Genomic DNA, 13,957 nt, shown 5'->3' on the forward strand with positions numbered 1-13,957 from the left:
ACGTATAAATGCTTTATAAAGGGAACCTGTAATGTAAAATGTTGCCAAAATCTGTTTGAGGCTACTGTACAAGGCAGATCTGACTTTTTGAGATCAATGACTTTTCATGAATATATTTACTTTGCTCAGAAATACATCATTACTAAGGTAAATGGGTGTTTCATGAAATGTTTTACGTTGACCAGATGGCACTGGTCTACGTTATAAAAGTGTATATGCTTTTTAAAAAGGACGAGCTTTCTAATTACAGTATTTTCATGTGATAAACAGCTGAAGTATCAGGCAGTATGAGAGCAGGTGAGCACACACTAGGTACTGTACGTTCAGTTTTACCACACAGAATAATGTTGCAAACACAGTTTGCACTTTGAACTCTGTGAATGTGACTCTAATGAAGTCTGTGTACTCCAACACCCTGAAAATTCACTAAATAAATGTCTCATAGTGTGTCGTCTGTTATCTCTTACTCTGTCAATCTCTAATTTTCACACAAATGCACGTTAACATTTAGAAAGGAAAGTTTAAGTATATAAATCGATGTGACGTAGCGGCGGTGTTTCTCCAGTGCAGCAGGGGGCGCTGCTGTTGTTTCTCTTTCTCTCTGCGTCTCCAGTCACACACGCGTGGAAGATGCTTCGGCACGTCACGGTAATTGTTACATTTATTTAAGTTACTCGTTGTTTAAAAATGTATAATGTGTGACAGCTGATAAAACATCTATCGTGTTCTGTATTTACTTTGAAATCAGAGGTTGTAGTTGTTTTTAAAACGCGGTTTATTCACTACAACTGAAACCAGGAAGTCATGAAGAGTTTGAAGTTATGCACGTTCACCAACAAAATAATCGTGAGGATTTAAAGATGTTTAAAGAGTCAAATTTGTTTCGTTTTCAGACATTAAAATAGTTTAGACATACTTTCATTCGTTAAACAAATCGAGATGTCTGAATGCCCATTAGGTCAGTAAAACAAGTACGTTAGATGGTCAAACTGGGTTGTGTCTTTATAGAACTGACTGAGTTTATATTGAAACGACTAAAGTCGATGTTGTAGTTTATTCTGCAAAATTTTATTGAGAAAATAATTTTCACTCCAACTGCCTGCAAAAATAGCTCAGAAAGTGCAGTTAGATCACAGAGAAGCTCTTGAGCCATTTGATTGCAGGTGTTATTTGGTTTGGTGATATTTTATTATCGAATGCAGTGACTTTCTAACATTACTAATTCAAGCATTCCGGTTTTGTATAAAAGTAAGGAAATACAACAAAGAGATTCATCATGAGGAGGAAGCAACACGTGAAGAGCTGAGATACAAAATTGTTTTAATTAATAGTTTTATTATTTAAGAGTTTTAAGTTATTTTGACAGAATTAGGAATATCAAATGCACAGCAGTGACTGCTGGGAAAAAAACCCTTCTGTATTGAAAAATAAGATCTATGTGCAGCTGTCTGTATGGGCTGTATTGTGAGTAGAAAGTGAAGTGTGTTCTCTCTCAGAACCTTCATCAGGTTTTCAGACGGCAGATCTCCAGCAGCGTCCGGAGACAGCTGGAGAACAAGGTTCCAGAAAAGCAGAAGATCTTTCAGGTAGGATCACATGCCAGCTGTGTCACAAGTTTGTCAAGCGTTTACTTCACAGGAGTGACAATGTGGACTGTTAACACGTTTGTGTCTTTATATGTCATCAGATCACACTTTATATCTGCTTAATAACATCTGTGTTTCATGCTGTTTAGGAGGCCAATGGAAGGCCAGTACATCTGAAGGGAGGGCTCGGTGATGCTGTTCTTTACAGAGCTACTATGGGACTCACACTGCTGGGTATGTCAATGCTGGTGTGTTATGACAACCAGTGTTAACTCTTAATAGTGTCCTATGTGGTACTGTATTTACTTTTTATGAATGTGCCTGTTTTCAGGAACAGCTTGTGTCATATATGAGCTTGTAAAGGCAGCCATCCCTCAGAAGAAAGCTTGATTTCAACTTCCGCACTTGAAATGTGAAGATTTTTTTGAGTGTATTTATACTTTCTTTTGAAAAGCAAATGGGACCAAAAAAATAAAAGAGCAAAATAAAATGAGTATCATAAACAGACATTCTGGTCACTGTATTTTTTTCTACTGTACACTTCTATTTTTTTGGAGAATAGCCCATGACTCTAGATTACTTTTTGGAAACTCACCTGTAAGTATTGAACCTTTGCCATGTAAAAAATGTTTATAGATGTACATGTAATAAGAGGTGGGCTGTTTTGCCTGGGAGCATTGAACAGTTTCCCAGATCTCGCTAGTATTGTGGCGATGAGTACAAATCAATTTTCCCTTTTGAAACTAAGCGACTGTTTTCCAGATGTGTATAAAGTCACTCAAGTTAATGTTCATTTGAAGAATAAAATCAAAGAGGTCTGTGACTGAAGATGTAGCGATTACCAGAATGTTTTTGATGCGGCGTGGTTCTTAGACTTCTTCTTTTGATAGTTAGTAAACAAACAGCAATGTGGACTTACTTCTTGCACTTCAAAACAATGTGTTATATTTCTAAATGTGTTATACATCAGAGAATTGTCGTTCCCTCTGGTAATTAAAATGTATAAGAATTGAGGAAAAGCAAATTGAGCTCAGGTTGTGTCACAGCTTTGGTGGTCTATACAATTAAGTTTGTATGAGAATAGTAAAGAACAGTATGTCATTTGTGTCCCACGCAATTAAATGCAGGCGCTTTATAAAACTAAATGTACGGCTGGTTGATTATTTAAGCAATCTATAAGAAGCATTGGAAGATTAATAAACGAAAATCACATAAGTCGTTTTTTTAAATAGATCCATATGCAGATTTAACAATTCTCTTAATAGTAGTCAAATGGAAAACAGGTGCTCCATCTCATTTTGACCCTCGGACAGTTGGCACCCACATGTTGAGTAAACGACTAAACATTTCCTCATCAGATGGACAATAGATGTATTACACAGCTGTTCTTTTATCTAGACATCTAAAGATTTTTGTTTTTTAATTTAGTATTATTAGGAGTGTTTATTTGAAACAGAGCCCTCGGTCCACACAATGTGTTACCCGAATCGACCACCAGAGGGCTCCTGAGTCAAATAAATAGACGGGCTTATAGTCACCTGTCAACTTGGAAGAACGGAAAACGTTTCCTCTCTAAAACAATTTACCATTATTTTAGTATTTTAGTCTAACTCTAGTAACTTTTTTACAAGATGGTATATTACCATAGTTTAAGTCATAGCTAATTTGGTAGTACTGCTCTATTAAAACAATACGACAGAAGCCATGGGCTAAAGTTTATGTTGACAGTTTTCAATGATGCTGACAGGGTAACATTGCGCTTGTTTTAATGCCATGCTCCGATAAGGAAAAACCTGTCTTTGTATTTTTTCCAGGTGTTTTTTACACGGGACGCGAGGGTCCGCGCGCTCGCATGAGCAGTATAATAACAGCGCGTGACCTTACAGTTAACGCCAGTGAGTAAAATATAGTAAAATATTCCACGATACACGATAAATCATCAATTTTCTTGTTGTTCGTCGCGTTGTCGCCTATTATATGATAAGTATCTCACAGAAAGTTTGACGGGATCTGTAATAGCAGAAAACGTTTTGTTGAGTTCCACAGCTCGAATAAGTTAAGTTAGCTTGCTCGTCTTGAGAAACAATCATTACAGAAATTCTGTGGTTATAATGAGAAATGTACTGGTCTTAATGGAAACATTAATGGTAGGCTATCTGTGGGTCTCTACTGTTAATGTGTTTTAAAATAACACGCTACAAGAAGAGATTTTGTAATGATTTGATGGTAAACGGCTGATGCTTCAGCATTTGTAGTGGAAACCATTAGAATGTCTAATGCAGGGATTATAGACTAGTACTGACAGAAAGTCAGCTACTAAACCTCTATAAAGTAAAGTAATCTTAATCCGTCGAGGTTTGTGAGGACCTGTTTGTACGTTCACGTGCGAAAAAGCGCAAATATGGATTTATTTAATTATTTAGTTAGTACTTGCAACAATTAATGCGTCCACAAACAGGCCCGTAAACTCAGAAATTCCTTTGCACGTGGTGCGGAAAACATGTCCAAAGTCATTCCCACTAAATCTCCGACATTCAGATGAGCAGCATTCTGCAGGAATGCCAAAAACGCACATTTTCCAGGTGACGTCACACGGGCTCGGGTTCCGCCCCCAGTTAAGAAGTGCATCCCGACAAATATGACGTCACGGCTGCAGGTTCGGGTCCCGCCCTATGAGGAAGAAGCGCATCCCAGCGCGTGTGACGGCACGGCCCCGGGTTCGGGTACCGCCCCCTGTTAAGAAGCGCGTTCTGGTCTGAGACCCGGTGCATTTGGAAACAGCCTTCGTGAGCTGTGGGTGATCAAACCCTCGTCATCTTCATCTCCTGCTCCATCACACTCATCATCAGGGAGAGAGAGAGAGAGAGCGAGAGCATTAAAGACTCTTTACATCAGTCCATCAGTCTCATCTTTATTTCATTCATCTGTGATGTATTGAAAGAGTTGTTGGAAACTTGAGGAGTTTGGTAAGTGTTCATGTGGATCTTTTGTTTTTCTCTGTCTTTATGAATGAACTTTAAAACTTTTTTCTGGCAGTCAGTGCTGTGATTTTAAATCTGTGAGAATGATCTGTGGGATGATCTGCACGCACACTGACCCATTTACTGAAGCTCTGATCACTTTTTTCCATAGATGTTTGAATGGTGATTTCATTTTCCACCCTCGCACATACCCCCCCCCCCCCCATTGCTCTTTATTTCAAGCATGATTGATGATTCAATATTTTCTATAGTTCATGAGCATGAAAACATTTTGTCTGAGGTTTAACGAACTTTCTTTGTCCATTTGTGCCACCTGATTTGTGTGGGTTATATCCCTCTTATTTATCTAGGTATTGTTTTATCTCTCTTAGGATTTTATGAAACACATTTTAAGTCGCTCGTTCAAGATATTCTGAGTTAGTATATGTTCAATTGGTATTGGTCAAATTTGTGTCAGGCTTTGCAACAGGTGGTTGACTTGACATTCGACATATTTATGAACTTGCAACTTCAGGATTTACGTGTGAATAATGTCCTGTTAGTCTCTCCGGCTCATTTCATTCAATTTCAGCCTTCTGTCTTCACTACTTCAAGGCTGTGACAAATGCTTTTTTAAATATACATTTGACACATCTCTCAAATAACAACGAAGCACATGCAACAGAGAAACTGGACAAATGCTAAACTTTGTGAAATGTGAACGTAATGCTAAAAAATAACATATAGCCCTAGTAATTGCAATGCATACTTTGTTGGTGCTGTTTGTGGTTGTATATGTGTTATATACGAGAGTGTGTGTCCAGTAGTCAGTTTCCCTCAGCATGAATTTCAGGAAAGCAAGTCTTTGTTAGTGGAGACACGGCAGGGGGCGCAGGAGTTTTTCCATCCCTGATGTGCAAGATCTCAGATCAGGCACATAGCCAAACAATTGCATATATATCGTCTATGAACTCACAGTTTCCGATGTAAAACAGATGAATCAGGAGAATGACGTGAAGCGTATGCCTTTACAGAGTCTATAATGTTACACCGCAGTAACGTTTGCCTTGTTTTAAGCTCATTTTCTCAAAAGCTCGGAAATGTTTTTTTTTCCTTTGGTGTCCACAGAAACGGCAGTAATAAAATGTTGATTTGGAAAGAAAGAGTCATTATAGAAGATAGGAGTTAGCTGTACTGTGCTGTATTCTGCTTGGTGCTTTTGATTTATGTGCAGACTGTTGTGTTTGATCTTCAGACTGATTGATGTTCTGTTAATACTGGAGTGAAGATGTCGCTCAGGCGTTTGGCAGCTGCCGCTCTTATAACACTTTCAGTGCTGGCTTCAGTCACAGCTCAAGGTAAAACAGACAACACACAACTCTCTCCATTCACAGTTTACTATAAACTTTTACTTCTTTGTGAAATATATTCATTTTTCTACCTGCATAAAAATGTGATTCCTTTTGAACGTGTTTTAAAAGTAAACCTACATTCATTTAGCTAATATGAATGGAATATGATGTTTCTATAATCGTTTTATCTTTTTTATTATTACGATATTTTCAGGATGGGTGCACAAAGGTGCAGAGTTTCTGTGTGTAATGCCTCATTTCAGACACTAGGGGGACGCTTCAAGAGGACAGTAACCATCCTGAAAGAACTCTTAAATAAAAGCACTTGTGTGATGTTAAAGCTGCAATATGTAACTGTTTCGTTTAATGAACAACAATGCAATTATTGGGCAAGTTCATGCAGTTTTATGTTTTAAACAGAGATGGTGACAGAGCGGAAAAGTTACAGATTGCAACTTTAATGCAAGTGGACAAACTTTAATTTAATCAGGACAGCACTCGTAAGAAGTCATTTAGAGGCATACTCCACCCAAAAATGAAGATTCTGTCATCATTTACTCCAAACCTGTATGCATTTCTTTGTTCTGTTGAACACAAAGAAAGATATTTGGAAAAATGCGAGTAATTGACTGCCATACTAGAAAAAATATTGTATCTTTTTTTTGTTCTGTTGAACACAAAATGAGATATTTTAAAGAATTTCGTAATGTAAACAGTTCTAGGGCACCATTGACTACCATTTCATTTTTCCTACTATGGGAGTCAATGATGTCCCAGAAATGTCATTTTTCCAAACATCTTTCTTTGTGTTCAACAGAACAAAGACATTTATAGAGATTTGGAACAACTTGGGGGAGGGAGGGGGGGATAATTCGTGGCAGAATATTCGTTTTTGGGTGGACTACCCCTTTAAGTCAATCCTCTCTAATGTCTTTCCATTTTAAATGATTAAGTAGCACATGTTAGGCCAAATTCACTCAGGTTTAGTGTTGAACGCAGCTTGCGTTCGAATATTTTCCATATTATGCAACTTCAGACACGTGCAGGCTTCAAGACCCTTCAGACAGAGAGAGTCACTTTCAACTTTTTTCCTCTAGTAAAACAGTTCATCTTGAATTTCATTCGTTATGTGTCTCAGCAACGGAGCTCCTCGGTGGCTCCGAGTCGTAGAAGCTGTAAAACTGTGAAATAACCATATCAAATCGTTCAATAAACACCGCTACAACACACATCGACGATTTACAGTGGAAAGTGTAGTGGAACAATTCGCAGGTTTTTTATTGCGCGCGCAAAAAAATCTTCATTTTAAGGCCAAGTTTCCTTTTTCTTACTCAAAGGAAACAAGAAAGAGAAAATATGAGCTTTACATTTTTTATTTTCTTAGGACAGTTCTTGGTAAGTGAGTACCTGTCAGTGTTGACATATGGATGAATTAAAAAGTGTTTTTACATGTTATTTTAATAATATCACACATTAGTGTGCTGGCTTACATCAGCGTACGCTCCGGTTGCTCTGAAGATGATGATGGGCAAACAGTGCCAACCGTCATCATTGCTCGTGACAAAACAGCTCAATGTCATGAAATGATATTCCAGTTGATTTTTGGACTGGCTTGGACAAAGAGAAAAAAGGAACGCTGAAGGATGGATGATTGGCTTGAATGCGAGCTGTGTGTGCATGTGGAGATGTGAGGTAGCTCTTGGGTTGGACCCATTTGGAGTCAGAATGGAGCCGTTTGTGACATCTGGTCCAGCCAGGTTGGTAAATCTTGATTTTGGTGAATCTGTTTCGGTCAAGCTGAAGGCCTGGTCGAATTCTGATCAGAGCCACGGCTTCACAGATATTTTATTGTGATATTCCAGCATATCTGCACACGTCCCATATTTCCCACACAGATTTCAAACACAATGGAGCTTTTTCACGAAACACGAGCAGAACGAATGTGCAGAACACGACAACAATTTGGGGGAAATTTTCTCATTGAATTTGATGTAACAATGTCTGCTTGCGTTTCGTGAATGAGACACGGCGAATACGCACACACGAAACACACAAGAATATCACTTTAAAATATTTCAACGTCTTCTACGTGTGCGTCTTGTACATGAAATCTTTCAGTCCCGTAAGTTGTTGCAGACAACTTTTCAGGTACAAGTGCATGAGATTCCAGTTCATGTAGTTATTTGTTCGTCACTGTGTCGCTGAAGTCAATTTACACAATGTGCACTCTTAAGCGGTCTTTAAGTCTTTGTTGTTTTATGTCTTTGTATATATGACGCTCTTGGAAACAGGTCAACACGGCATGTCTAACTGTGTTGGCTGGGCTGTAATGACTGCATGCGAGTCACGGCCCCCACGTCACGTTTCGTCGAGGTCTCTGTACTCCTATACTTGTCTATGCTTGAGCAGTCGAGGCCCTAGGGTCAGACGGCTCAAACAGATGTCATTTTGACCCAAAATGGCCGTCGTCCACGTGTGTTGTTCAGTGTTGTCTCGAGTTCTCCCCCAACGATGAACTTCATTTCGTCCATAAACCTGTGTGCTCCTCTCATAAATACAGCTGTGGAACGGTGTCGCGGAAATAACTTTAGCCTTCTTTTTCCGCAGTAATGCCTCCGTCAGACTTGAGGTTTAAGATTTTAAATGAAAACACAGTGCAAATGACATGGACGCAACCACTGTCGAGAATCGAAGGCTACCGAATACAAGTCATGGCGGATGAAGGTAGGTGCAAAAACAAGATATTTGGTAACGTGTTGCTAGCATGAATAGATGATTTAGGGCTGTGACGATATATATCGCGGTTCACACTAATTATACTAGTCGATTCTCAAATCGATTCTGTGTTTCATGCACGGCTCTTTGCTCGATCTAAAATCATTACGAGATTGAATGGTTTATCACGTGCATTTGAAAAAGCAACACTGGTTAAACATCATCATTATAAATATACTTTATTATCATGAAAACACCTGAAAAGGTTTGAAGAACAGCAATAGAATGTGACTATTGGCATTTCCTGGAACTGTGTGTAAATCGTTCTTCTTCTGTGTCCCATGTTTGGAGTTTCTGTGCGAGAGCGCCCTCTGGTGTACGGATGTGGCGACATTTAACCGTAATTCATTGAGAAACTGAGCATTCAAATTATACGATATATCGTTCCAGCCCTTGACAAACTGTGGAAAATAAGACCAGGAATGTGTGTCATGCAAAAGTTTAGATTAATTTTTTTTTAAATACAAGGGGTTTTTCAGTGATCTATTGCTTTAAGGCCTTAAGTAAAGCACTACACCCTATGCAGTTTGCTCCAGGGGATCTGTCCCTGTAGTCAATCTACCGTATGCTTCTTAAGATAAGTGTGCATCTGGTAAACGACAAGTAACCTTTAAATTCAGTGCCACGGGCAACCAGAGAGACTGCGTTCTGACACGTCCTTCAACAGTGATTTACACACACGAGTCACGACCGCTGTCTTGTGAAGTCATTCATACTTGCTTCATCCAGCTCTTGTATGTCTGAATTAGATTCATCTGTGAGCTTGATGTTATCTTCACGCAGAATGTACATCACTATATTTAACATTTCAAATGCAAATGTTTCGTTTTCTTGTAGAAGAGGCAGTTAAAGAATTCACGCTGTCTGCGTCCTCTACCAAAACCTCCATCAGAGATTTGACTCCCGATGTGGATTATGTTGTTATGATAACGTCATATTTAGGATCAGAAGAGAGTATACCCATCTCCGGTCAAATAACAAGTAAGTGCTGAGGCAGCTGGAGAAAATGCATCTGCTTTTCTGTAGAAACGCAAACTGTTTGAGTAGAAATTGTGTAGAAATGAATGAATTATAGTAGAAATATTTGGAGAATCTTAGAATTCAGAAGTGTGTGGTATGTCTACACTTCACATGCATGGGCTGAGAACGGCCCAAGAAAATCTGGTCCATGTCTTCTAGAAATAGTCTGTTTCTTCACTTTAATTTTTCTTTCACCTTTCTCACATCTCATGAGATTAAATGGAGAGCAAATGGAAACTTGCTTAAATCTCATCAGCGTCTCAGATATTTCTCTTGAGAAAAGAGTCAGAAATGTTACAGATGTCTTTAGAGTTTGAGAAGAGATGTCAGCAATGTGTCAAACTGAGCTCAGATTTGTCAAGTCTGCAATCAAAAGTCAATATTGTTGAAGATCTCAAGATCAACTCAAACATTTCGCAACAAATCCAGATTAATTTACACCTATAATCTACATTCATGTTCACCTCCAAACTCTTCAGGTGTTTCAACAATTACACTCTCATTTCATTCTCTTTTTATTTCTATGACGCTATGACGAGCATTAACATTTTCCTCCGTTTTGTTTTAGTTCAGTCAAGTGGTGTTGAAGGAGGTTCCAGGAAGCCTCAGGTCTCAGATGCAGTCCGTAAGTAACTCCCATCATTCTTATCTGTGTGTTTCTTTCTGAATGTATGATTCCTGCCAACGTTCAGCTTGTTAGTCAGCATCACTGATAAAGCGAGTCAGCGTTCCCAGCGTTCCGGGTAAGTGGACCCTTTGCGCCTGGTTTGAAATAAAAGCTCAAAGGGTGCAGTGCTGAGGGTGGAAAGCATTACAGCTCGTCTCTCTTTACAAGAGCGCTGTGGCCTGTTCCTCCACATGAAGGTGAACAGATTTACTTTTCCTTTCCTACATTAAGCAGAAGTGGAAAATGCAACCTCCCCCGAATACCATGAGGGTTATTGTGGCTTCTACCGATGACTCGCTAACAAAATCCAGTCCTGTTTGCCGTGCTTTACGGTGTCTGCGCTCCAGCTCTTCCCTTCCGCTGGCTCATGTGGAAAATAACTGAATCCAGTTACTCTAATAAAGGCAGGCAAGCTGCGATACGTCCAAAACGCCGTTCTGTCCCGTCCGCCCAAAGCCCACCAAAGACGCAACCGATGCGGTCCGTTCAAGGACAGCAAATTCCACTGATTGTGGTTGAGGGAAGCAGCGATTGAACGGGGAGGAATTTTTCCAAACTGCGTGGAGGACAAAGATATAGAGAGATAGATAGAGAGAGAGAGAAGACTAGTAACAACTCGCCCAATAACATCATTGACGTCTAGAGACACGCTGTTTGATTTCCAGACCTGTGTGTCAATATATGAATGTACATGTTGTAATGTGCAGAATATTTAGTTGCATTGAATACACAGATTGCATGAAGTTAATTGTCGGTGTGTAAGGTGTACATGTAGGTTTGTATAGAAACTGAAACGTACAAAACTGTGTTCAGAGGAATCTTCAAAAATGAGAAATAGTCTTTTGTGTCATTAAGCATTCGTATATATAATAGAGACAAGACAATTGCATGGCAAAACATTGTTCCTAAAAAATACCATTTTGCTTGGTATTTTGTCTTGTTTTCCAGTACAAATATCTACAAATTCTTAAACCAAGTAAGCAGTAATGACCTTTTATGACTTTCAGTTCTGTTTTCAGAAATAATTATTACAATTTAATGAGTTAAAATATCTGCCAATTGGGTAAGAAGAAAATGGAACACTTAAAAAAAACATTGAAAAAAAAGAATAATAAAAAACTCTTTTCCTAGCCCATTGGCAGATATTTTTTCTTGTTTTAAACATAAATGAATTTTTATCTTAATTTTAATCAAGACCTAAAACCTCAAGTAAATGTATCCTGATTTAAGATTTAGATATTTGTATTGTAAAACAGGATAAAAATAGTAAGAAATCCTTATAGCATATTTCCAGGACAGAGTTCTTTTGATTCTAACTGACCGATCGTTTTTTTCCCAGAATGCTCAGCCAGTGCCATCGGTGACCTGGTGTTCCTGGTGGACGGCTCTTGGAGCGTCGGCCGGGACAATTTCAAATTCATCCGCAGTTTCATGGCAGCAATGGCGGGAGCGTTTCACCTTGGAGACGACAAGACCAGAGTGGGTGTGGTCCAGTACAGCACGGACATCAGAACGGAGTTTAACCTGAATCAATACTTCAGACGGGCCGACCTGCTCAGAGCCATTAACAATCTGCCATACAAGGGCGGCAACACCATGACAGGTACCGAACTTATACGTCACACCTCTCTGAACGCTCATGTCAAACAGATATGATGTAAGTCTTGTTTTTTCTTGTCTTTTTACGCAGGCGATGCCCTGGACTATCTGCTGAAAAACACATTCACAGAGGCCGCTGGTGCCCGCCAGGGATTCCCAAAAGTGGCTGTCATTATAACAGATGGAAAATCTCAGGACCCTGTGGAGGGATACGCCAAGAAGCTGAAGAGTGCTGGGATTGAACTCTTCACTCTGGGTGTGTAGGTTTTCAGTGAATAGGATTTGAGGGTGAAGTAGGACGTGTTCTTAGATGAACATTCTTGTTGCTGGAATCAACCATCAGATTTTAGGGATGGGTTTAGATGTAATGCTTTGGTTAGGACTGGAGTCAGAGGCTTACCATTCAATCTGATTTTAAGAGATGATTTATGGCTAGACTCAGAGTTTCGAACTTGAATTAAAAAAACAAACCAACAACAAAATATTCTGTAGTTCATTTGATGGAGCATTGCATTAGAGGTTGAATGTCGAAAATCAAATGATCTTTGTAGTTAATTGTTGCTTTGAGGTTTGGATTGGTTCTGTGTTTTAATGGAGCTTTCAAGAAATCCATCTGCACAGAAATACTACATTCAACTAAAATCCCATGTCATCATTTGTTGTGTTTATTCAGGAATCAAAGAGGCAGATGAGGAAGAGTTGAAACAAATGTCTTCCACGCCCCACAGGACACACGTGTACACGGTGCCGAACTTCGATATGATCAAAGCCGTGGAGAAATCGCTCATCACGCAAGTGTGCAGCAGCGTGGAAGACCAAATCAACTCTCTGATCAGCGGCGAGGAAGGTAAACAAAAACAAATATCAGTGTTCATGTTTTAAACATTAGCCTTAAACCCAATGACTGAGCACAACCCCAACATTTCGCCCTTTCTGTTTTTTTGCAGTCATTGAACCAGCATCAAACCTTCATGTCACAGAGGTTGCGTCCAAGTCCATGCGGATCACCTGGGATGCGTCTATAGGGGAGGTGACCGGATATAAAGTGCAGTTGGTTCCCATGATGGCCGGCAGCAAGCGGCAGGTACTGTACGTCGGGCCCACGCAAACATCTGTGAACGTCAGAGATCTGACCCCCGACACCGAATACGAGATCAGCCTGTTTGCACTCAACGGACTGACGCCCAGCGAGCCCGTGATGGCCATGGAGAAAACCCAGCCGGTTAAAGTGTCATTGGGTGAGGAGAACATCCATTACGATCCGCTCTTGAAAAGTCTCGTCTGACTGTTAAATGAGCTCTGTTTTGGTTTCCAGAATGTTCTCTGGGAATGGATGTGCAAGCTGACGTCGTCCTCCTGGTCGACGGCTCATACAGTATCGGCTTGGACAACTTTGCTAAAGTCCGATCTTTCTTGGAAGTCCTGGTCAACAGTTTTGACATTGGGCCGGACAGAGTTCAGATCAGCTTGGTCCAGTACAGCAGAGACCCGTACACCGAGTTCTATCTGAACACCCATCACGATCTGAGCGCCGTGGTCAAAGCCGTAAGAACGTTTCCGTATCGAGGAGGCTCCACCAACACGGGCAAAGCCATGGCGTACGTGAGAGATAAAATCTTTGTTTCGAACAGAGGCGCTCGCGCCAACGTGCCTCGCGTTATGATCCTCATCACCGATGGAAAATCCTCGGATGCTTTCAAAGACTCGGCGACTAAGCTCAGGAACACGGACGTGGAGATTTTCGCTGTGGGTGTGAAAGACGCCGTCCGTTCGGAGCTGGAGGCCATCGCTAATCCTCCAGTGGAGACGCATGTGTATACGGTGGAGGACTTTGACGCTTTCCAGAGAATTTCTAATGAGCTAACCCAGTCCATCTGTCTGCGGATTGAGCAGGAGCTTTTGAACATCAAGAGGAGACGTGAGTACCAGCTTGTATTAATCTGTAAAAACCAAAATTTTTCTTCCATCATCTAATTTTTCTGTATGACTAAGAATGTC

The 13,957-nt window shown here is 40.1% G+C and overlaps 2 protein-coding genes across 4 annotated transcripts in view; both read left to right on the forward strand.

The window, feature by feature from the left end:
- The first annotated feature begins 587 nt into the window (after positions 1-587).
- LOC130565985 (cytochrome c oxidase subunit 7A2, mitochondrial) lies at positions 588-2,093 on the forward strand. The gene is made up of 4 exons (XM_057353189.1): positions 588-648; positions 1,497-1,586; positions 1,736-1,820; positions 1,918-2,093. The coding sequence occupies exons 1-4, from the start codon at positions 631-633 to the stop codon at positions 1,974-1,976; spliced, it is 252 nt and encodes an 83-aa protein (XP_057209172.1). The 5' UTR covers positions 588-630; the 3' UTR covers positions 1,977-2,093.
- A 2,274-nt stretch (positions 2,094-4,367) lies between these two features.
- Positions 4,368-13,957, forward strand: part of col12a1b (collagen, type XII, alpha 1b) — a 61,596-nt gene continuing 52,006 nt past the window's right edge. For all 3 annotated transcript variants that reach the window (XM_057352641.1, XM_057352642.1, XM_057352643.1), the window contains exons 1-10: positions 4,368-4,552; positions 5,802-5,904; positions 8,506-8,622; positions 9,511-9,654; positions 10,262-10,318; positions 11,700-11,963; positions 12,051-12,215; positions 12,633-12,806; positions 12,907-13,197; positions 13,275-13,877. In XM_057352641.1, coding sequence (XP_057208624.1) covers positions 5,835-5,904; positions 8,506-8,622; positions 9,511-9,654; positions 10,262-10,318; positions 11,700-11,963; positions 12,051-12,215; positions 12,633-12,806; positions 12,907-13,197; positions 13,275-13,877 — 1,885 coding nt within the window. In that variant the 5' untranslated portion in view covers positions 4,368-4,552; positions 5,802-5,834. The remainder of the gene's footprint in view (positions 4,553-5,801; positions 5,905-8,505; positions 8,623-9,510; positions 9,655-10,261; positions 10,319-11,699; positions 11,964-12,050; positions 12,216-12,632; positions 12,807-12,906; positions 13,198-13,274; positions 13,878-13,957) is intronic.

The sequence above is a fragment of the Triplophysa rosa genome, linkage group LG15 (assembly GCF_024868665.1).
Source record: "Triplophysa rosa linkage group LG15, Trosa_1v2, whole genome shotgun sequence".
Taxonomy (NCBI): Eukaryota; Metazoa; Chordata; class Actinopteri; order Cypriniformes; family Nemacheilidae; genus Triplophysa; species Triplophysa rosa.

Bases quoted from the DNA above. Each gene is read 5' to 3' on its own strand.
- LOC130565985 (XM_057353189.1), top strand. The intron at 1,587-1,735 runs GTAGGATCACAT...CATGCTGTTTAG, and splicing joins AAAAGCAGAAGATCTTTCAG to GAGGCCAATGGAAGGCCAGT. The intron at 1,821-1,917 runs GTATGTCAATGC...GCCTGTTTTCAG, and splicing joins TATGGGACTCACACTGCTGG to GAACAGCTTGTGTCATATAT.